Source organism: Engystomops pustulosus, chromosome 8 (assembly GCF_040894005.1).
Source record: "Engystomops pustulosus chromosome 8, aEngPut4.maternal, whole genome shotgun sequence".
In the NCBI taxonomy this organism is placed as follows: domain Eukaryota; kingdom Metazoa; phylum Chordata; class Amphibia; order Anura; family Leptodactylidae; genus Engystomops; species Engystomops pustulosus.
In genome coordinates this window covers 60268260-60289599 of record NC_092418.1, presented here as the reverse complement: position 1 = coordinate 60289599, position 21340 = coordinate 60268260, and the positions used below count along the sequence as shown (strand labels likewise).

Sequence of the window (21340 nt, the reverse complement as noted above, 5' to 3'; positions counted from 1 at the left end):
TATCTTTGTGAGTATGGAGGGACAACTGATTCAAACACAGTAATGCATGCAGTAACAAAGGTAGAATCTGGATTAAACATTTAGTTACACATGAAGTGAACTAAAGTACCGTGAAGGTGGAAGAAATATAGGAAATCATACACTTTAATCCACGATAATGTCATATCAACATCATTAAAATCTTGAATCATGATTTCTGTTTAGGAATTCCTTTTATAAAAACATTTCCTTTTATTAAAACATTTTTAATTCTTATTCTTAGGGTCCAAGAGGACAAGCTGGTGAAAGAGGTCGCCCTGGATCCCCTGGTTCTGCTGTAAGAAATCACCTAAAATAGTCCATGCCTAATTAAAAATCTTTTAAATAAAGGGGTTTCCTATCTGAAGAAGTGATGGAAAAACATATAGGCGTTTTCAATGGCAAAACATCACCACCAATATTCACCCTTTTATGTAGTAGTCACAGACGATTTTGTGTGATCATCAAGGAGACCCTTCTTTAGACATGCTCAGTGACATACCCACCACCATTATATATACAACCATTTATCTGCCAATTTCTTAAAAGTCATAGAATAAAAACAATTAGCCATATGATATATCTCATATTTGTAAACGTCTCTCAATCTCTATCACCCTATTTTAATACATTATGTGAATTTTACATATTTTTAATATTAAATACTCCAAACCAGTTATATACCTAGTATCTAGGCTAGGCTAGAAACTCTTATCCCTATAAATAAACATTAAAATTGCAGTTTTCATTTAATCCCCTAGGAAACAATGGGGCACATTTACTCACCTGGTCCGCGGAGTTCCCCAAAAGTGCCTTGTCCGATGATAATGCACTGTGCCGTGATTCACTAAGATCGTGCTCCCGATATGTAGCATGTGTCACTTACCCGCTCAGGTTCACCTTCTTCTTCCCGGTGTATGATGATGCTTGGTCTTGCGACACAATTTGAAAGTCTGAATCAGTCGGATCGTCCGACAGAATGCCCCCCAATTTTTGTCACATGAAAGCCAGCACAGCTACGACACAATCCCAGCAAAGCCTCTGTTAAATTCCTGTCAAAGGCGCGCAAATCCCGAAAACAGTGCAAAGTCTGACGGAAGTGCAATCCGCGACCCTTAGTAAATAAGACAAGTCAAAATATCATGACAAAATATCCAGTATGTTTTGCATTGTAAAAGCTTCGTTTTAACACTTTCCTGGCTAGTACTCTCTATCTCTACTAACACTAACCACTGTAGCTGAGAGACATGTCGAGACTCAAAAAATGTTGCGCTACTGTGGTTTTGCCAAATTTCTTTTTTCTTTTTAAATAGACTTTTCTGTATACACATTTTTATTAAAATTTCTTTTAGCTGATTTATGTTCATAAATCTTAACTAGCAAACCAATTTTTTTCAACTTATCTCCTGTGTATCTTTATAGGCAAATCAGCTAAACGTTTAGATACTAAAGATATTTTTTCTTTTTTTAGGGTGCTCGTGGTAACGATGGTGCCCCTGGTGCTTCTGGTCAGCCTGTAAGAACATTTCTGTTGGCTTTCATTTATTGCATAAGCATAGTAAATACTGCTGTTAGTTAAATCGCTTATTGTAAATACTGTAAAAGTACCAGGGCTACTTATGGCCTACTTAGCCATTTTGGGTAGGCCCATCTATATGGTCATATGAAGAGGGACAGATCTGTACTATGTGACCACCACTAGATCCATTATATTGGCAGAATGTTGTCCACTGACCCCTTTCTAGCTCTCCCAAAAATAAAAGTTGAGGTGAAGATGCATGCATGTTTGGCAAGTGGCTTAAATGACAATGGAAATAGCTGTTGACATGCGTGGACCTCCATGTTTCCAATAAGTGTGAATCCTGGAAGTAGTCCTATGACTTGGAAAAGTTGTACATGCATGCTATAAACAATTTAATTATATACTATTACAGTTTGCTGTATGAATATTTTCATTTTTTCGACAGGGTCCTCCAGGTCCCCCTGGTAATGCAGGATTCCCTGGTGGTCCAGGTCCTAAGGTATGATGCTGAATGATAATGAAACAAATATATATATATATATATATATATATATATATATATATATATATACACTGGGGGATATCTATCAACTCTTCTATGCCAGAATACTGGCATGAAATAATTGCACTGAAATAATTGCAAATGTCTGGCGATAGGGGAAGGGGGGAGGGGGCCATAGGGGCGTAAAGGGGGGGCAAGTACAGTGGTGGATTGGGCCAGTGCCCACCCCTGAGCACCAGCTGCAGCATGCAAACTTCCAATAGTGAAAGTTCACATGCTGCAGAATATTTCTGTGCCAGGCTGGAGGCTCTTTATGCATCGGGTTGCAAATTAGGGGCTGCAACAATACATGAGCCGAGCATATAATATATAACCCCTATTGTGTGTTAAATATAATCGATCACTATGGAAATAGTGTCATTAACCAAAAACATCCTTATCTCAGGATATGTATTTTTTCAAGGTTTTAGCCTGACATTTGACCGATGACGTTCGGGGGCGCGGCGATCACATTAAAGATGGCGGCAGCAATCACATGGTTAATAGCCGCGATCGGTGCAAGCACCAACCGCGGTTATTAGCGGTGGGGGTTTTCTGCAAAATGCAAAAACCCCCACCTTTGTATGAAGAGGACTCAGCCCGTGAGCCCTCTTCATACATCCCTTATACCTCTGCGCTGTAGAGCTACGGCGCAGAGCGTTAAGGGGTTAAAGATTAAGCCATGCATGTCTAAGTACTAACTACCATTCCTTTTGCTTGAGAATGAATGACTGAGCCATCATGTTCTGTTGACTTTCATGAATACAAATCAGATTTAGACAATAAAATAAAAAGACTGTTAAATTCTATGCTTACACATTTTTTCAATGGCTCAGAATCAGCTTGCATGTGGTCCATTTTCCTAAGATCTATTCACTTTAATTCAGGAATCAGGGCAATGCCTTTATGTACCTGCTGCACCCAATGAAGGCACCTATAAGCTTGGTGTTTTCTGTTCACAACAGATAATATTGTTTTCAGGGGCTTTCCTCTATAATTTGATTGGAAATAGACTGCAATAGCCTTTAAGTTGTGTTGTCTTTTCCTGGAGCTCTAGGAAACTTAAGCCCTTTAAATTTTTATGGGATGTACTACAGTCCCTACTACTAAGTTGCCTCCCAAGAGTACTTCCTCATTGAACATATCCATAGTATATTGAGATCAAGAAATGCTTTGAATGATGAATTTTGTCTGATGTTTACTTAAATTGTCATTAGATTTTCAACAAATTGTGCATACAATATTAATTTGAATAAAAATGATAGTTATTTTTGTATATCATCAAGTGGCATACTGTGGCATTGGTTAGACATAGACTGCCATGTAAAAACACATATAACAGGCAGTATACATTATTTTGCCTGCAATCTACTCTAAAAAGTGGAATGTTATTTTATTCAGTTACAAAAAAAAGACATACCAAATAAAAGGAAAGCTATACCAGCCTAAAAGCCTTTTTGGCATCCATCGGCATTGGTTATTTTTATATATTACATATCTGTCTGGAACTTTTCCATGAAACCATGGTAAAAGTATTTCTTTTTACTTTATGACTTTAACTGAAGAGAAAAATAAAATATGAATTATGTTTATACAGCAAATATTTATGCTTAAACATTTTTTGTCTGTTTAGGGTGAAGCTGGAGCTCCTGGATCTCGTGGTTCTGATGGCTCTCCAGGAACTAGAGGTGAAACAGGTCCCCAAGGTCCTGCTGGATTGACTGGTCCTGGTGTAAGCATTGTATTATAAATGTGTACTTTATATACAGTATACTTTTAAAATTTGTGTGCATCACTTGACAATGCTTTATATTTTTTTAGGGCCCTCCTGGAAGAGATGGAAATCCTGGTGGCAAGGGAGAAATGGTAAGTGTGACGATTTTGGCAAGCATGTTGACTTAATCTAAGTATACTTATTTAAACTTAAATATTTTCATTCTGAAAAGGGTCCTGCTGGTATTCCTGGTGCTCCTGGTCTGGCTGGAGCTCGTGGTCCTCCAGGTCCAGCTGGAACAAATGGAGCCCCTGGCTTACGTGGTGCAGCTGTAAGTAATCACAATCCATTTAATTGATCAAAAGAATATTGAGGCAGATTAATCCGCGGCGATGCGCGTGGGGCTCGTTCTGGCACCCCTCAAACTGCACACTACGACGGTAATATTTTCTGCTTTATTTAGCAAGTATTTTCCAGCGCCACTTCTTCATTAGCAGGCTATTTGGCTGTGCTCTATGCACTTATTCTCAGGCCTCGGCTTCATATAGTCATATCTTGTTTTGTGCATACCCACTGTCCTGCTTGCTTTTACATATATCATTGGTTACTGGTCTGATATATTTTTTATCTGTAGTGTTGCACTGAGGGGTTCCTACAGTGGGTACACTGGCTTTTATCAGGTGCCAGGTACCCACCGTGTGTTTTTTGCATATGGGATCATATATATGTTTCCCTTTTTAATTGTTTTTATTCTTTGTCCGTCTGATGTTTTTTCAATTCTTGTAATCATATTTATGCGGTTTTCTATTGTGTACAAATAAAATTGGATTTTTTGTTGGCTACTTAACATGTGTCATTTTGATTTAGTTGCAGATTAATCATTTAGCAATATTCCAGATTTTTGGAGAGTCTTTAGAGCTCAGATCGATAATTTTGGCTTAGAAAGCTTGATAAATGTGGTTTGAGTTCATAGGGTGTTAATGTCTGAAGAAGATATGTCACTTTTAATCTACAAAGTCACAAATTTGTCACAAAGTAGCAATATTTGTTTAACCAGTTCCAGTTATGTTGTTAAGGGACAGGAATGTATCTGCAGCTAAACTTGAAATTCTGAATTCACAGGAAATCTGGAGTAAGTTGATTAAAGTGACATGACCCCCGTAGGCCAGCAATGGGCGCACAGAGCGATGCGGTGCAACACACGTGCAGCACTTTACCGTGCCATACACGGGGAAAAGATAGGACATGTCCTATTTTTCCCCTTGTTACGACGCCGTGCGCCATGCACCACTATGGAGTGGGGAGGGGTCATCAGTCCTCCTCTCCATCGTTGCGAACATATGCCTATCCAGCTACGTTACGGTGCAACACACGTGCGGGAGCGTACCGCTCTATACACTGGGAAAAGATAGGATATGCCCTATCTTTCCCTGTGTTACGGCACCATACCCCATGCACCACTCCTCCTCTCCATCACCGCGACCAAATACCTGCCCGGCTATGGCCCGGCAGGCATAAGTTCATGGGAATGTAGCCTAAGTGAGTTGGAAGATGCTACAGATTCAAAACATTTTAAGGATAAAAAAAACTGATGCAACTGCAATGACACCCCATTATATCATAAAATATAAAGTATTCAGATTTTTTTGCATTCATTGTTCAGTAAATATTCATGATATACATGGATATTGTTATTTTGTCAGAATATAATACTAAATATGACCTTTGTTTTATGCAGTAAAAAAATCAAAGCAGGGAGAAATATTATGCGATAGAAAATAAGTAAAAAAAATAATCTGAGTGTACTTATTAGATGTTGACATTGTTTTCTAGGGTGAACCTGGCAAAGATGGTGCTAAAGGAGAGTCTGGTCCAAGAGGAGAGCGTGTAAGCAGTAAAATACACCTGCATTTGTAAATCCAAATATATAAGTCTAAACTATCATTATCAGAATTTTTTTTTTGTTCTGTTCCCATATTTGTAATGGTGTTTAGGGTGAAGCTGGAACTCCGGGTGCACCTGGTCCTGCAGGAGAAGAAGGCAAGAAAGGCACTAATGGAGAACCGGGTACAAATGGGTTACCTGGAACCCCGGGAGATAGAGTAAGTTTAGTTTTATTCAGCGCAAGTCAGTTATAATGCATTTCACTTACATGGTTAACATGTCAAATGCATTTGATCTAATAGTCCTTCACTTTGTTGAATTTAAATTTTAAGATCTGTTGCACCAAATAAATCAGGGAGAAATCAAAATTCTGCTTTTATTTTGTCATTTAAGTCAGCTCAAAGTACTCAGATGTCCTTCTCCTGCTCAAATATCTTTTATCCTGAAACATGCTATTATTCATCACCAAGCCCATCCTTAGCTATTACTGAAAAGCCTTTGATTATCTAAACCAGTGTAGGTTCAGGGCAAGTCTATTCAGGCAAGTAGGAGAGCGCACAAGGAGCCTGCTGTGTCAATTTCTATATTGAACTGTAGAAATGATATAATTCACAAGCGATAATATTCTTTCAACTATATTTAGTTATCATAAAGATAAATAGCATTATGGTGTATTTTGAAGGTGAAGTTTTATATTCACGTGCATTGTTACTTATCTAGGGAGCACCAGGTTTCCGTGGACCTCCAGGAAGCAATGGTCAACCAGGTGAAAAGGTAATTAAATTAAACAGATAGATAGAAACATAGATAGAAAGATAGATAGAAATATGACCAAATTATTTTCTTTTGTGTACTTAGGGACCTGCTGGAGAACGTGGAGCACCTGGCAGCCCTGGGCCAAGAGGAGTTTCTGGTGAACCAGGAAGAGATGGAGGTCCTGGCCTACCTGGCATGAGGGTAAATATTTATATACAGACAGTTTTATAGAAAAATCATTTCATATTCTCTTCATTTCATTGGGCCAAAAATGTCAGTTAAGTCAGTTGTTCTCTAATCTTTCAGACAATCTTAGGACCATTAACTCCTGGCATTGCATTTCACAATACAAAATATAAACATTTATATATGTATTTGTCTTGGAAAACAATGCTTAATTGATTTGTTAAAATTACAACCACATTGTTTTAGCAGACAAAAAAATATTCTTTACAATATGTTATTTTGTATTTTAGGGTCTTACAGGAAGTCCTGGCAGCCCTGGGTCTGATGGAAAACCAGGACCCTCAGTATGTATATTCATTTGTTTAAAAATCTATATTGTACTTGTTGCAGTAACATGTCCACTTTACTACAGATCCAATGTACACTGTATTCTGGCTTTTGAGAACAAATTAGTGACCAGGCAATGTTTATTATTTCTGTTGGGCTGTAATATTACAACTTAAAATTTACATTTTCAGGGTCCTCCTGGCGAATCTGGGCGCTCAGGCAACCCTGGCCCACCAGGCCCAAGAGGTCAGCCCGGAGTCATGGGATTTCCAGGTCCAAAGGGTAATGAGGTAAATACTCTGACATTTATTGGAATCATTGATATTCATTCTTAAAGTGATAACTGTACAAAATAGAATACATCATAAATGTGTTTTAGTAGAATCTTGTCTACTTTTCTACAGGGAGCACCAGGTAAAAATGGAGAAAGAGGAGGTCCTGGGTCTGCTGGACCACAGGTAGGTCATTATGAACTTCTACACTATTCAGCTGCCTTAAACTCAATATAATGACTTATTTTGTCATTTATATGCAAATTCTTGTTTTTATTAGGGTCTCCCTGGAAAGAGCGGAGACCCAGGTGCACAGGGTCCCCCAGGCACAGCAGTAAGTTATATTTCAATAAGTTCTATTGATGAAAAATTCCTGTTACATTTTAAATGTACTTCTTACTGAGTAATCTTATTGTTTTCTAGGGTCCCCCAGGTGAACGAGGAGAACCAGGAGCCACAGGTCCACCTGGCTTCCAGGTAAGATTTATTTACTTTGTAAGGGAAGGTCTCTCATTTAAATAATGTTTTATGACTCCTGGAGAGAAAAAATAACTTACAGGGCCATCATGTAATAAAATTGCATAGTTATTAATGTTGAACCAGAGGAAAGCAAATACCTTCAAAAGCAACTTGCCTCAAATTAATTCCCTGTTTCAGTAATCCATTTACAGAAACTTTATTCAAACAAGTTGCAATTGGTGTTGAGCAGAACCGAAGCGTAAAGTTCAGGTTTGAACTGAATTTTGCAGACTCAGACCCCTGTACTTGAACCTGAACTTTAGACATTAGAAGTTAAGGTCTAGGTTCAGGTTCAACCTGCCCCACAGCCGTAATACCACCATTGATGCAGCAATACGAGAGCACCAGTATTAACTTGCTTATGGCACAGCAGCGCTATTTTGGGGAGGATCATCACTCCCTGATGATAGATGCTGCTGGCAACTTTGTCAGTGGCATGTAAAGAGTTAACACCTACAATCATGATCAAACATCAGATGTTTTTGGAGGGGAATTCGGGTCAGGGTTCAGGTCTGGTACCCAGTGCTTAACAGATTTTTAAAATTCAGATTTAACAAACCCAAATTTTAACTTTTCTGCTCAAAACTAGTTGCAATATTATATTTGGTAAAGTAAAGGGGCATTTATGATACTTCTTTAATGAATAAACCCATACAATATTTTGTAGCAAAGATCTCTATAGCCCCACAGTGATTGTACTTGAGAAAAACAAGGGGGAAATGGGGAAAGCAGCTAAAGAACAGGAAATTTAAACAAAATCTACAATTTGGCATGATTTGTGCAGCACTGCGTAATCTGTAGGCGCTATATAAATAGAAATATTATTATTACAATCTACCATCAGAAGTATATTTGATAGTAGATTTCTCTTGCCAGCCTCAAATACAAATTTGAGCTGACTGCTGGGGGCATGGAGTAGCTAAAGCTCTAACGCTCAGCCAGGCTAGTAGACACTGCAGTAGCTTCTGCGGGTAATTATATATTACTTGGATAAAGTATTAGAGTTAGATTAGGTTCTTGGACTAGTCAAATACAGATTAGGGCTGAGGCTGGCAGGAAGAGTCAACCATCACATGGTCTTCTAATGTAGATTCCTGATGCTAGATTTCATTTAAACTAAACTTGGGGAAATAAACTTTTATTCACTAACCAATATGTGACTGAAAAAAAAGCAAGTCAGTGGCCATTTTAAAGATAAAATAACACCTACTAGCAAGGATAACCTGCTAGTGTGTAGTTTATGCTACAGTAACAAATATATAAATGTTTCTTAAGGCATGTTACATGTGATGGCCAGTTAAAAAAGAAAAAAAGAGATATTTTCGCTGTTTGTCCACCAAGTGGCATATGCTATCAAAGACTGACCAGTGGGGGTTGGAGCTCAGACCTGACCCCTACATCTATTAGCTGCTGTGTAATGGTGTGATGGCTTCTTCTATGATTCTGCTACTGTGGGGGACACCCGGATGTCCCCCACAGCTCTGCTATGTCCATTTTGTTCCTCTATGTGCTACCATATAGTTTTGTCAACTGGCACAAAGAAAGAACGGGTGATATTTAATTGTTATAGCAGTATAAGTTTCTTTTAAATAGTCTGTTATATATAGTTTACAGTGGCTTTCAGGATTTATTTTAAATCATCTATGGAAGTTAAATGTTTTTAAAATGTTTTTTTTATTTTGATTATGATAGGGATTACCGGGTAGTCCCGGACCTTCTGGGGAGAATGGAAAACCTGGTGAAGCAGTAAGTAACTTTTTTTCATTAAACAATTAATAATTCATGTAATGGTGTTCATAATGTGATACTGCTGATCATATTAGCAATAGTATTAATATGCTATTCATTTTGCTTGCAGGGACCAAAGGGTGAAATAGGTGCTCCAGGTACCCCAGGTGGTAAAGTAAGTTTTTCACTTAATTTGCTTTTTTTGTCATGATTTATATACCTTATTCCTACTAAGTTTTTTCTTATTTTTTAGCCTAAAAATTTTAAGGGTCTGTTGGGACTTTGTGAAACAGTGTAATACTCCCTCCTTAGTCCGCTAAATAGCAGATGAACATAAATGAATCAGAAATTGACAGGCCATCTTTTAAATTATACAAATGAAATACACTTGAAGGAAACCTGTCAGAAGGAATGTCTTCTTTAGCTGGTAATAGGGTCGAACAACCCCTGCAATGCTGATTTTAAAAATGCACTTGTCAGTATTTTGAATCATTTAAGTAGTATATTTCACATAACTAGGATCCCAGCCAGCAGTATGTGGTGAGTCTCGTGGGAGGGGATACCTGTGTACCTGTTTCAGTCCTCTCTCCTTCAAACACATGCAGCTACCTCCCCCCCCCCCCCACTTCCTGTCGTGTATTGAGTAGGCAGGGGAGGGAGTGGTGTGGAGGAGAAGTAGGAGACACAGGCTGCAGCTGCCCCCCTTGTACTCACCACATGCTGTTGGCAGGGAGCCAGGTAATATAAATCAAACTAGTTTAAACTACTAGAAATATTCAGAATTTAGTATAAAATCACTATAGCATATGCTACTGGAACCTTTCACAATAAAAATAACATTCCTGGTGACAGATTTGCTTTAAATTTAAAAAAAATCATTAGTGCATTATTCATTAACATACTAGAAGTTCAAAAACAGTAAAATAAATGCAAATGGTGCATTCTAGACCAGGTCTTTGAAGACCCCAAAATGTGTCCCCCAAATGTTTCACTGGGGGCTTTCTATAATATATGTCACCTTATGTTATAACATGAGGTGATATTTTCATATACTTTCTCACTAACATATAAGCATATTGGGGAATATTCATTACAAATTTGCACCTTCTTATTACGGTAATCTGGAAATTGTTAGACTGTTTTAGAAATGGAAATATTTGTTGGAAATGTTCCCTAATTTTACATGTGGTTATAAAAGTCCAGCCAGTATCTAATACCTTTTCACCATAAATCCAGTATCATTAAGGAAAAATAGCCTGTAGCAATATAAGGAGATTTACAATAACGATCTGTAGACAGCCTAAAGCGATACTTTGCAAATTATTAAATTTTTAAAGAAAATAACCAATAAATCTGGTTCCAAATGAACATGTTCCGTGTTTACCATAGGGACACATTTACTTATCTGGTCCGCGGAGTTCACCGACGATAATGCACTGTGCCGCGATTCACTAAGATTGTACGCCCGAAATCCTGCATATTTCATTTCCCCGCTTAGGTCCGCCGGAATTTACCTTCTTCTTCCTGGTGTATGTAAGTGCATTGTTTTGCAACACAATTTGAAAGGTAAATCCCGAGCTCAGTCCAAATCAGTCGGATCGTCCAACGGCCCACCCCCGATTTCTGCCGCATGGAAGCCAGCGCAGCTGTACCACAAAGCGGTTGCGTGCAACACAATCCCAGTGCAGACTACTGTTAAATACCTGTCAAAGCTGTGCAAATCCCGAAAATGGTGCAGAGTCTAACCAAAGTGCGATCCGTGACCCTTAGTAAATAAGCCCCATAGTGTATGGCCCATTGTCTACAGACTTAAAATTTAAAAAAGAGGATTTCCAGGCCAATAACCTATCTGTATCCAGAATAACCTATCCATAGAATAGTTCTTTAATATCAGATTTTAAGTGTCCAAAACCCAGCAAATCAATTTTTCTTAGGATCTTCTAAATAAAGAATGAAGCAGGAGGTTGTCTGAGGGGCTCGAGCCAAATCTTTGCAGTTTTGTTTCTATTCAAGTGAAATGACATATTTATATCTCAATAATATAATAGTGGCAGCACGGTGGCTTAGTGGTAAGCATTAAAGCCTTGCAACGCTGGGGACCTGGGTTCAAGTCCCAGTGTCCACATCTACAAAGAGTTTGGATATTCTCTCCGTGTTTGCGTGGGTTTCCTCTGTGTCCTCCAGTTTCCTCCCACACTCCAAAACATACTGGTAGGTTGATTAGATTGTGAGCCCCATTGGGGACAGGGACCAATTTGGCAATCTCTGTGCAGCACATGCGTAATCTGTGTACGCTATATGAATAAAGGAATTATTGTTATAAATTGTTCAATGCTTTTTATTTAGGGTGAAAATGGTGTACCTGGTGAAAGAGGTTTGCAAGGCCCTCCTGGAACTCCTGGTGCAAGAGGTTCCGCTGGTCCCCCTGGGCCTGATGGTGGAAAGGTAGCTATAAAGCATAAAATATATTTAATCACAGGATTATGTACTAGATAGGTTCATTAGGTTTGGTCAGAACATGTATATGTTGTAAGTGTAACTCCAGAAAAAAAATTTTTTGTTTCTATGATAATAGGATTTTCATAATTTTAGGCTGTAATGAGAACTAGAATTAATATAAAGCTTCATTGCAGACATGTTTCATAACTGTTATGTTGACCATTGCAGCCAAAGTTAAGTAAATTATCAACATCCAAAGAGCTTGACCACAAAATGTCACATAACCATTTAGTGAACACTAAAAAAAAAGAGAGAAAAAAAGAAAGTTTTTCTTCTGCCCCATGTAAAAATATTATTAAAAGACAAAGAATAATTCCAATATAAAAGTAGTATAAATAAAAACACCATCTCTCACTGCAAAAAAAAACAACAACAATAATTTGGGTACATTGACTAAAAATGTATGGTCTTTAGAAAGTAGAAACACAAATTCAAACAATTTCTTTAAAATGTTTACAACACTACAGTTGGACCACAGTTGCAGTTTTTTGTCCATCCTCTCACAGAAACGGATAACGAACCTTAATAATGACAATCTTTTAAAATGCCCCTGGTCCGGCAAAAAACAATTCCCCAAATGATATCGGCAAAAGATAAATGAAAAAGTTGTACACTTAGGAAGGTTACAATGAAAGAAATTCTTAGCCATTATTATTTTCTGAGGCAAATATATTGAAAGAACTGGCATGCATGCCTAATTTGGAGACATGTTTAAAATGTATAATTTAAGGTGTATTGTCATGTTGGTAAAAAAAAAATCAATATTCCTGCAGGGACCTGCTGGCCCCCCTGGTCAATCTGGAACAATGGGACCCCCTGGTCTGCAAGGAATGCCTGGAGAGAGAGGAGCATTTGGAAGTCCTGGGCCAAAAGGAGAAAAGGTATGTTTGCTATTATCCTTTGCTTTATGACTTGAATTTAGAAGATGTTAATCAATTGCATGATATAGTTTTAAAATGTTGTTGTTTTGCTCTTCTAGGGAGAACCTGGTGGCAAAGGATCAGATGGAGCTCCAGGAAAGGATGGTGTTAGGGTAAATTTTTCACAATGTTGAGTTATATAAAAAGTGTTATATTAAGTGTAATACCGTACAATATTCTTACATACAGATTCATAATTTGGGTAAACAGATGTAGAATTGTTACTTTGTCATATTTTGTTTCATACAAATATTTATTGTCCATATATAGGGACTTTCTGGACCTATTGGCCCCCCTGGTCCTGCTGGCCCACCTGGAGACAAGGTAATACTTTTTTACTGTTTATTTTTTATCTATATAATAAATAGCATTTATAATTCTCATGTTTCATATTCAGCTTAAACAACATTATCAATTGTCATTTATAGGGTGATGGCGGTCCAGCTGGACCCCCGGGGCCTGCTGGTGTACGTGGTGGTCCTGTAAGTGCAATCATTTTAAACTTGTTTTTTTATGTATTCTGTAATAGGCACATGTATGCTATGTGCAAAGAAACCATGTGCCATTAGATTTCTGCAGTGAAAAAAATCACACCCTAGAACAGTGATGGCGAACCTTTTAAATACAGAGTGTCCAAACTACAATCAAAATCCACCTATCTCGTAAATTCTGTGCTTGGTGCCCACAGACAGGGCTCCGAGTGCCACCTCTGGCACTCGTGCCATAGGTTTGCCACCACTGCCCTAGAACATACATTGTTTGTGATGTTAAGTAGCCTAACAGTATAAAAAGTATAACCCTGACCTTTATTTTGATTTGTATACATTCCCATTATGTGAAGATATGTTTAGATACTCTTAAGATAACAACATTTCAAATAAACTGAGTTTACTTCTATGCCTTAGGGAGAACGAGGTGAAAGTGGTCCACCAGGTCCCGCTGGCTTCCCTGGAGCACCTGTACGTACCTCTAGATAATTTTAAACAACATAACTATTGTATGACAATATAGAATCATATCATCTAACATTTTTCAAAGTAAAATGTTTGGGTAGATTTTAAGTTTGAAATTGCACAACTGTAGCATTTGTTAACATTTTTTATTGGATATATTTTCCACGTTTTGCTAATGTTACTTATTACTTATCATATTACATCATTCTTCATTTCATTGTTCCAAAGGGTCAGAATGGAGAACCTGGAGGTAAAGGGGATAAGGGTGGCCCTGGTGAAAGAGGAGAGTCTGGTCCTCCTGGTGTTGCTGGTCCTGCTGGTGGTCCTGGTCCTGCTGTAAGTTGTTTCTTATTTTTTCTTTGACTCTACTTTCACTTTTAACTTTGAACATTTTTTTGTAGTAAAGTAGATTTACAAATTTAGGCTACATTCACACGACCGTATGATTTCTCCAGTCCCGTATTTACGGGCCGTATATACGTGACGTTTTTCATCTGTATGCAGCACATATGTAACCCGTACGGGAGAAAATAGGACATGCTCTATATTTTTATACGGCCAGTATACGGTACGGAACGGAATTAACAACGGCAATATAAATGGTCAGACGTATTGTCCAATGAATGTGGCCGTATGTAATCTGTAAAAAAACGGTATGGAACGGTATGGATACGGCCGTTTTCATACGTCCGTGTGAATGTAGCCTTAAGGTTACAAAATCCTCTTTCTCATTGCAGGGTAATCCTGGCCCTCAAGGAACAAAAGGTGATCGTGGTTCTCCAGGTGCAGCTGTGAGTGAATAATTGTATTTTTTTTTATTAGTATGTTGTACAAAAAATATTTTGAAATTATATATGTATAACAGTTTTAATAGCCATACATGTAAATTTGAAGTATAGCAAACTTCTATTGTAATTAAACCATTTTGAATTTTATATAAATATTTATGATATATTTATATATAAAATTATTATTACATTTTTATGTAATAATATATGTTAACTATATTACTAAAGTTCATACATTTTGTTAATCAGTCGTTCTCTGTATTTTCACATTACATGATCAACATTAAAAAAATTCATGATCTCGAAAGCAGCTTTGTTTCCTCCCTTTTCACTTCAAAATAGTTATAAAATTACATAACATCAATTGTCAACTTTACGTTGCTGTGTCCTTATGCAAAATCTGTTAGACGCTTTTATTTTACTACTGATCCTCTTATGTAAGGAAACAGATGCCTTTTTGATACTTCTAGGCCTGGCTGTAACCACACCCTGGAAACCCATTTTCTTGAGTGGATTAACAGTTGAAGCCTGTTTTGTTTTCAGGCCATAGTTTAAATAACAATGTAATTCAGTTTAGAATGAAAAAAACAGGGTAGTCACATCTTTTGAACATCCATATTAATATAAGAAAAGGCCAACTTTGCCCTTTGCAAGTTTAACCAAAGTGCTGGTATATAAATTTTAGAAAAATCATTTAGTACATATATACATGTATATATTTTTCTTTTCAGGGTGCTGCTGGTTTCCCTGGTGCTCGTGGTTTACCTGGACCTCCAGGATCTAATGTAAGTACATCAATTTTATTGAACCATGTACCATCTTTGTCCAGTTTCTCTCTTTTTTACTAGCAAAAGTAGGTTAAACTTGCTATTTTGTCTCCTGCAATGAAAGAGCTATTTTAACTGCCTTGCTCGTGGTGGAGTATGCAGACAACGAAACTTGAATCTTTTTTGTTATTATTAGGGCAATTCGGGTCCTCCTGGTCCTCCAGGTGGTCCAGGAAAAGACGGTCCTCCAGGTCCATCAGGCAGTGTTGGAGCTCCAGGTAGTCCAGGCTCTGCAGGTCCAAAGGGTGAGCCAGGTCAGCCAGGAGAGCGAGGTCAACCCGGCTCCCGAGGAGAAGCGGTTAGTATTCCCTGTATTTACTGCTGCCCGACATTTAAAATTTCTCAGTTGGAGTTTACTTTGGCCCTCAAATATGGGTATATCCTCTATCCATACAGTGGACCAGTGATCAAAGCTTAAATAGTTTATTTTTTCTACATATCTTTATTAATATTTATATTAATTTCTTCTTCCTTTCACAGGGTGCCCCAGGCCCGGCTGGTATATCTGGCCCAGCTGGTACCCGAGGTATTGTAGGCTTACCTGGCTTACAGGGTAGACCAGGTAATCCTGGTCTTCCAGGCACTAAGGTATAGCATAATTGAATTTACATTTTATCTATTAATTATAAATAGTATTAACATGTAATAATTGCACCTATTCTGTGAAAATATGTCTGAAAACATGTATATAATATATATATGGACATGGATTCTTTATTGTAAGAGCAGTGAGACAGTGGCCCAGACGGCTTTTTGGTGAAAAAATTATCACGACATGAGAGCCTTTAACTTCATAGAACAATTTATCTTAGAATTGACAAATAACTTAAAAGGTAAAAATATACTTTTTTGTGTGCTCTTCAGACATAATTAAGGAGTTCTGAATCAGATACCTATTCCTTTATATCCATAAACCATAGGTTATTCCTTCTAGAGCAGTCTTCTAACTCCTTCAGTTTAGTTTCTTTTGCATTTACAGTTTCTTGCAGCTGTCTTCTATTTGGTAGTTATTGACTATATTCCATACTTTATTTTCAATTCAATTTCAATCCCAATGCACTTATCTCCTCTCTCAATTCTTTAACTGCTTAATGACGCAGCCTGTTTGTAAGTTAAAGCTATCCTTTTTTTTAAAAAATTTGTCCAGGGTCCGTTCCTGTGGTAATAACTTTTCAACGTTTTAAGATATCCTTGTGATTTTGAGACTGTTCTCTCGTGAGACATTGTAGTTTATGTTAGTATTATCATTTTGTTGATGAGTTTCTTTTGGGGGGGGGGTAAAAATTCAATAATTTAGGAAAAAATTGAAAAAAAATTACAATTTTCAAAGTTTCAAATGTTCTATTTTTAGACAAAAAGTCATACCACAATGTTTTTTGTAGAAACCTTTTTCCATTGGTCTTCTTTATATTTCCATAATTTGTTTTACATTTCCATTTTTTTACGGATCTGAGAAGGTTTCAAGTTTTAGTAGCAAATTCTCAGATTTTCAAGAGATTTGAAAAATGCTAAATTTTTAGTGACCAATTCAGTTTGGAAGTGCTCTATAAAGGCTTATGTACTATATACCCCCACAGGTAACACCATTTTATGAACCTAACATCTCAAACTATTCAAATCAGCATTTGAGAAGTCTGTTAACCCTTTAAATCTTTCTCTGGAAGCAAACAAAAATGGATTGGAAATTTTGAAATTACAATTTTTGAATAAGATTATTCTCATTTAGTCCTAAAATGAACACATTCAGAAGGAATTTGAGGTAAATATACATCCCAAAAATTTTGCCCTGAGTACAGCAATACCAGACATGTGGATGTCAACTGCTGTTTTGTCCCACAGCAATGTTCAGAACAGAGTTCGTGCCATTGGGTTTTTGGAAGGCCAATTTGGCTGCAAATGCTTTGTGGTGCCACAGTGTAATTGAAGAGCCTCTGAAGTAACAGTACAATAGAAAACTCCCAAATATATCACCATTTGGGAAAATAGACCCCCTCAAAGAATTTATCTGGGGTTGGGGGTGAGCATTTTGACCACCAACATGCTGGCCAAAATCTAATGCAAAGTAAATGGTGCAGAGTAAAAATTTGTTCTTATCTCAAAAATGTAATTTGAGTGCCTAATATATTGTGTACCACCCATGCCACTTTAGACAAACACCCCAAAAATCATTCTGCGGGTTGTCCCGAGTACCGCAATACCACACATGTGCCAATAATTGACAGGCTGGGGACACTGTAGGGCTGAGAAGGGAAGGAGAGAAATTTTGCTTTTGCAGCTCCTTTTTCACACGTTTGGATTTGGAGTGCCATGTCATGATCGCAGGGCCCGTGAGGTACCAGTGCAATAGAAACCCCCTGAGAAATTAAATCCATTTTGGAAACTACACCCCTCAAACAATATATATGGGGTAGTGGTGAGCATTTCAACCTCCACCATGCTGGCCAACATCTAATGGTGCAGAGCATTTTTATCTCAAAAATGTCATGTTAGTGCCTAATAATATTGTGCCCAACTCATGTCACTTTAGACAATCACCCCAAAAATCATTCTGTGGGTTGTCCGGAGTACGGAAATACCACACATGTGCCAAAAATTGACAGGCTGGGCACACAGCAGGGCTGAGAAGGGAAGGAGCAAAATTTTGCTTTTAGAGCACCCTTGACACTAGACTGGTGTTGGGGTGCCCCTGAGGTACCAGTACAATAGTGATCCCATTTTAGGAAAGGGCACCCCTCAAAGAATTTATCTAGGGTTGTATGAACATTTTAACCACTGAGATGCTGGGCCAAATGTAATACAAAATGAAGGGGGCAGTGTAAAAATTGCATTGTTTTCTCAGATGTGCCAAAGTAGGAAGAAATGTATTCAGACCAACTCATGCAACTGCAGATAAACATCCCAAAAATCAGTCTGTGGGTTACTACAGGTATGGCAATGCCCCATGTGTAACAATAGTCTACAGGCTGGGGACACAGCAGGCCTGAGAAGGGACAAGCAAAATCTAGCTTTTGGAGCACCTTTTTCACTAGACTGGTGTTGGGGTGCCCCTGAGCTACCAGTACAATAGAAACCCCCGAGTAGTGACCCCATTTTAGGAAAGGGCAACTCTCAAAGAATTTATTTAGGGCTGTATGAGCATTTTAACCCATAAGATCCTGGCTCAAATATAACACAAATTGAATGGTGTCGAGTAAAATTTGCTTTGCAATTTCTCTAAATTTGTTATTGTAGTGTCAAAAGTATTTTGCCCAATTCATGTCACTGGAGACAAACACCCCAAAAATCATCAAGCAGGTTCCCAGGGTACGTGGCAATAGTCTACAAGATGGAGACACGGCATGGCTCGGAAGAGAATGGCATTTGGAGTACCGACAGTTACATTTTATTTTGGCATCATAAAACATTTGTAGATGCCCTTAGGGATCAGTACAGTAGAAACTGTCCCTACACACCCATCCATGAATTAATCTAGGGGTGTAGTGAGCATTTTAACCCCACAGGTGGACCCCAAGGATGATGCAAAATGGATAGTGCATAGTACAAAATATCCATTATGTCATCTTTTGTGCCCAGCTCCTGCCACGGGAGACAAACACCCCAAAAATCATAATGCAACCTCTCTCTTGTCCTTGTACCTAGGCACTTCAGAAGTCCCAGAAACTCTAGCACTAGTACAAAAGTGCCTTCTCAGGGGTTCCTCAGAGTTGCTTTGTGAAGACAAGGTGGACAAATAAAACGTCCCAACACTTGTCACCACTGGCAGACTCCATATCGGAGGCCATATAATTATATACCTCTAAATCAGAATATGTCTTCTGGGACATGGGGGGGAGTACTACACAACCTATGCAGAACAACACCTGTTCTTCCACTTAAAGCCTGCTCCTCCATGCTACTGCAACTCCTCCTCCACGCTCACACTTCAGTGGTTGTGGGGGATAGGGAAAACGGACAATGGCGGGTAATCATGTGTTTTGGGGTACAGTAAAGGGAGAGATCACTAGCACAACTCTCTCCAACACCATCAATCACAAAATGGCATGGTTGGAGAGCATTGGGCTAGAAAGATGTGCCCAAAAATTGTCACAGATCACTGGCATTGGCCAGTCTGCATTGACTGGCCAAAGGCATCAATCAACGTCACAGGACCAATTAGATTGGTCCTGTGATGTCAGAGGGGTGTCGGCTGGCGATGCCAACACCACCAACTGAGGTGCATCCCTGTCGCGAGACGTCCAAAGTGCAAGTAGCGCTCACATCCGATATATCAGACGCTGAGCTTTATGTCACTGCGCTCAGTGTCCAATATATCGGATGCAGAGCATGAACAGGTTAATAATTTTTATGTGTGTGTGTTTTTACTTTATATGTCCCCCATGAGGTCATAAAAGACGTCGCTGCAGACGAGTTAATGTTCATGTGAAGCTTTAATAGTCTTTCCATTGATGATTCTAGTATTGCTTGCACCTCAGTTGCTTGTTTCATGTTGCATGGACTAAGCGACGGACATTTTGTGAACTATCGCTTCCTAAATTGCACTTACTAGATTCTGGAGACATATTTTTGTCTTTCCTGTGCAATGAGTGCTATTTTGGAGAAAAATAAGTTGACATGTTTTGTTTATGTTTAAAACTCGCGTGGGTGCACAGCGCAAGGATATCACAAACAATGTAAATGTAGCACTTAGTTCTTTTCATGTGATACATATATATACCATTAGAACTTAAGTAAAGTTATTTTCTTACGAATAATTAGCAGAAGGATGTTTTGATATTAGTAAAAAGCGTTAGTAGAGGAGAACAGTTAGTAAGGTTGTTGTCTGTTATATCTAAGTTCCAGCAAGGTGGCAGGAATGGAGTTAGTGGAGTTGTTGGTAGAAGATATCAGCTGGTAGAAACTTGTTTGCTGCCCCCTGGTGCAGTCTTCCCTTAAAGAATTGATTTTGCTGGATCCATGCATCACCACCCTCTACGGCACTGGGGTCCTGCAACATATTGTAACTCGGGGACCAGCACAGGCTATAGTATACACGGCACACTATAATCTGCCTTCTCAGCCCATCGAGTCAGGCTCCACCGTATCCGGAACCTGCGACAACTGCTGGCAATCTGCCTTAGAATCAGTGACGTCCCTCTCGTCTGCTTTCCCTGTCGGTACTACTATCTAGCAACCACAGTGTTCCTGCTTTCCCTGTGGTCCGACAATCTAATGGCTCTGAGTGAGGCGCGATCATGTAACGCCTGTACTTCACTCCCCTGGACAGCTGATGTGACGCGAGAGGAAGCCGCCGGTCCAGCGGCATTTCCAGGTTTGCCCGCCTTGGTGACGTGCCTATACGTCAGCACGCAATGGTCAGATGACAGAGCACGCCTCCTGAGGCAGATGACAGCACCATGCCATGATCGTGACACGATCATTGTGTATATACGTGCTATGTGCATGTAGAAAAAGGATGTATGTAAAAATAGGATGTATACAGCCATACGGCTAGTAGGGGTTAATCTCATAGGACCTGCTTCTTTATATGTGTATATATATATATATATATATATATATAAAACCTAATAAGTCATTTAATCAGGAAATACTGTTTTATTTTTAAGGGTGAGGATGGTAAGCCAGGTGTGAATGGATCCCCTGGTGATCGTGGCTCTCCTGGTCTACCAGGTCCTTCAGGTCTTAATGGACCCCCTGGAGAAAGTGGGCGAGATGTAAGTAACTGATTATTATTACATCCTCTATTTTATAAATAGAGTTTTTTTTATATATTTTATATAAATAAAATCTGCATTAAAGATTAACTGTAACAAATTAATTTATAAAGGGTAATTCTGGTAGTGATGGATTGCCTGGACGGGATGGATCTCCTGGCCCCAAGGTAAATGC

At 38.6% G+C, this 21340-nt stretch overlaps 1 protein-coding gene across 1 annotated transcript in view; it reads left to right on the top strand.

The window, feature by feature from the left end:
- The window catches only part of COL3A1 (collagen type III alpha 1 chain), a 70364-nt gene that overhangs the window by 42862 nt on the left and 6162 nt on the right, over positions 1-21340 (top strand). The window contains exons 13-42 of the mRNA XM_072120969.1: positions 263-316; positions 1490-1534; positions 1986-2039; positions 3715-3813; positions 3903-3947; positions 4028-4126; positions 5629-5682; positions 5790-5897; positions 6400-6453; positions 6538-6636; positions 6912-6965; positions 7140-7238; positions 7353-7406; positions 7501-7554; positions 7644-7697; positions 9432-9485; positions 9598-9642; positions 11814-11912; positions 12740-12847; positions 12946-12999; positions 13157-13210; positions 13315-13368; positions 13792-13845; positions 14068-14175; positions 14577-14630; positions 15359-15412; positions 15591-15752; positions 15935-16042; positions 21058-21165; positions 21279-21332. Coding sequence (XP_071977070.1) covers positions 263-316; positions 1490-1534; positions 1986-2039; positions 3715-3813; positions 3903-3947; positions 4028-4126; positions 5629-5682; positions 5790-5897; positions 6400-6453; positions 6538-6636; positions 6912-6965; positions 7140-7238; positions 7353-7406; positions 7501-7554; positions 7644-7697; positions 9432-9485; positions 9598-9642; positions 11814-11912; positions 12740-12847; positions 12946-12999; positions 13157-13210; positions 13315-13368; positions 13792-13845; positions 14068-14175; positions 14577-14630; positions 15359-15412; positions 15591-15752; positions 15935-16042; positions 21058-21165; positions 21279-21332 — 2196 coding nt within the window. The remainder of the gene's footprint in view (positions 1-262; positions 317-1489; positions 1535-1985; positions 2040-3714; positions 3814-3902; positions 3948-4027; positions 4127-5628; positions 5683-5789; positions 5898-6399; positions 6454-6537; positions 6637-6911; positions 6966-7139; positions 7239-7352; positions 7407-7500; positions 7555-7643; positions 7698-9431; positions 9486-9597; positions 9643-11813; positions 11913-12739; positions 12848-12945; positions 13000-13156; positions 13211-13314; positions 13369-13791; positions 13846-14067; positions 14176-14576; positions 14631-15358; positions 15413-15590; positions 15753-15934; positions 16043-21057; positions 21166-21278; positions 21333-21340) is intronic.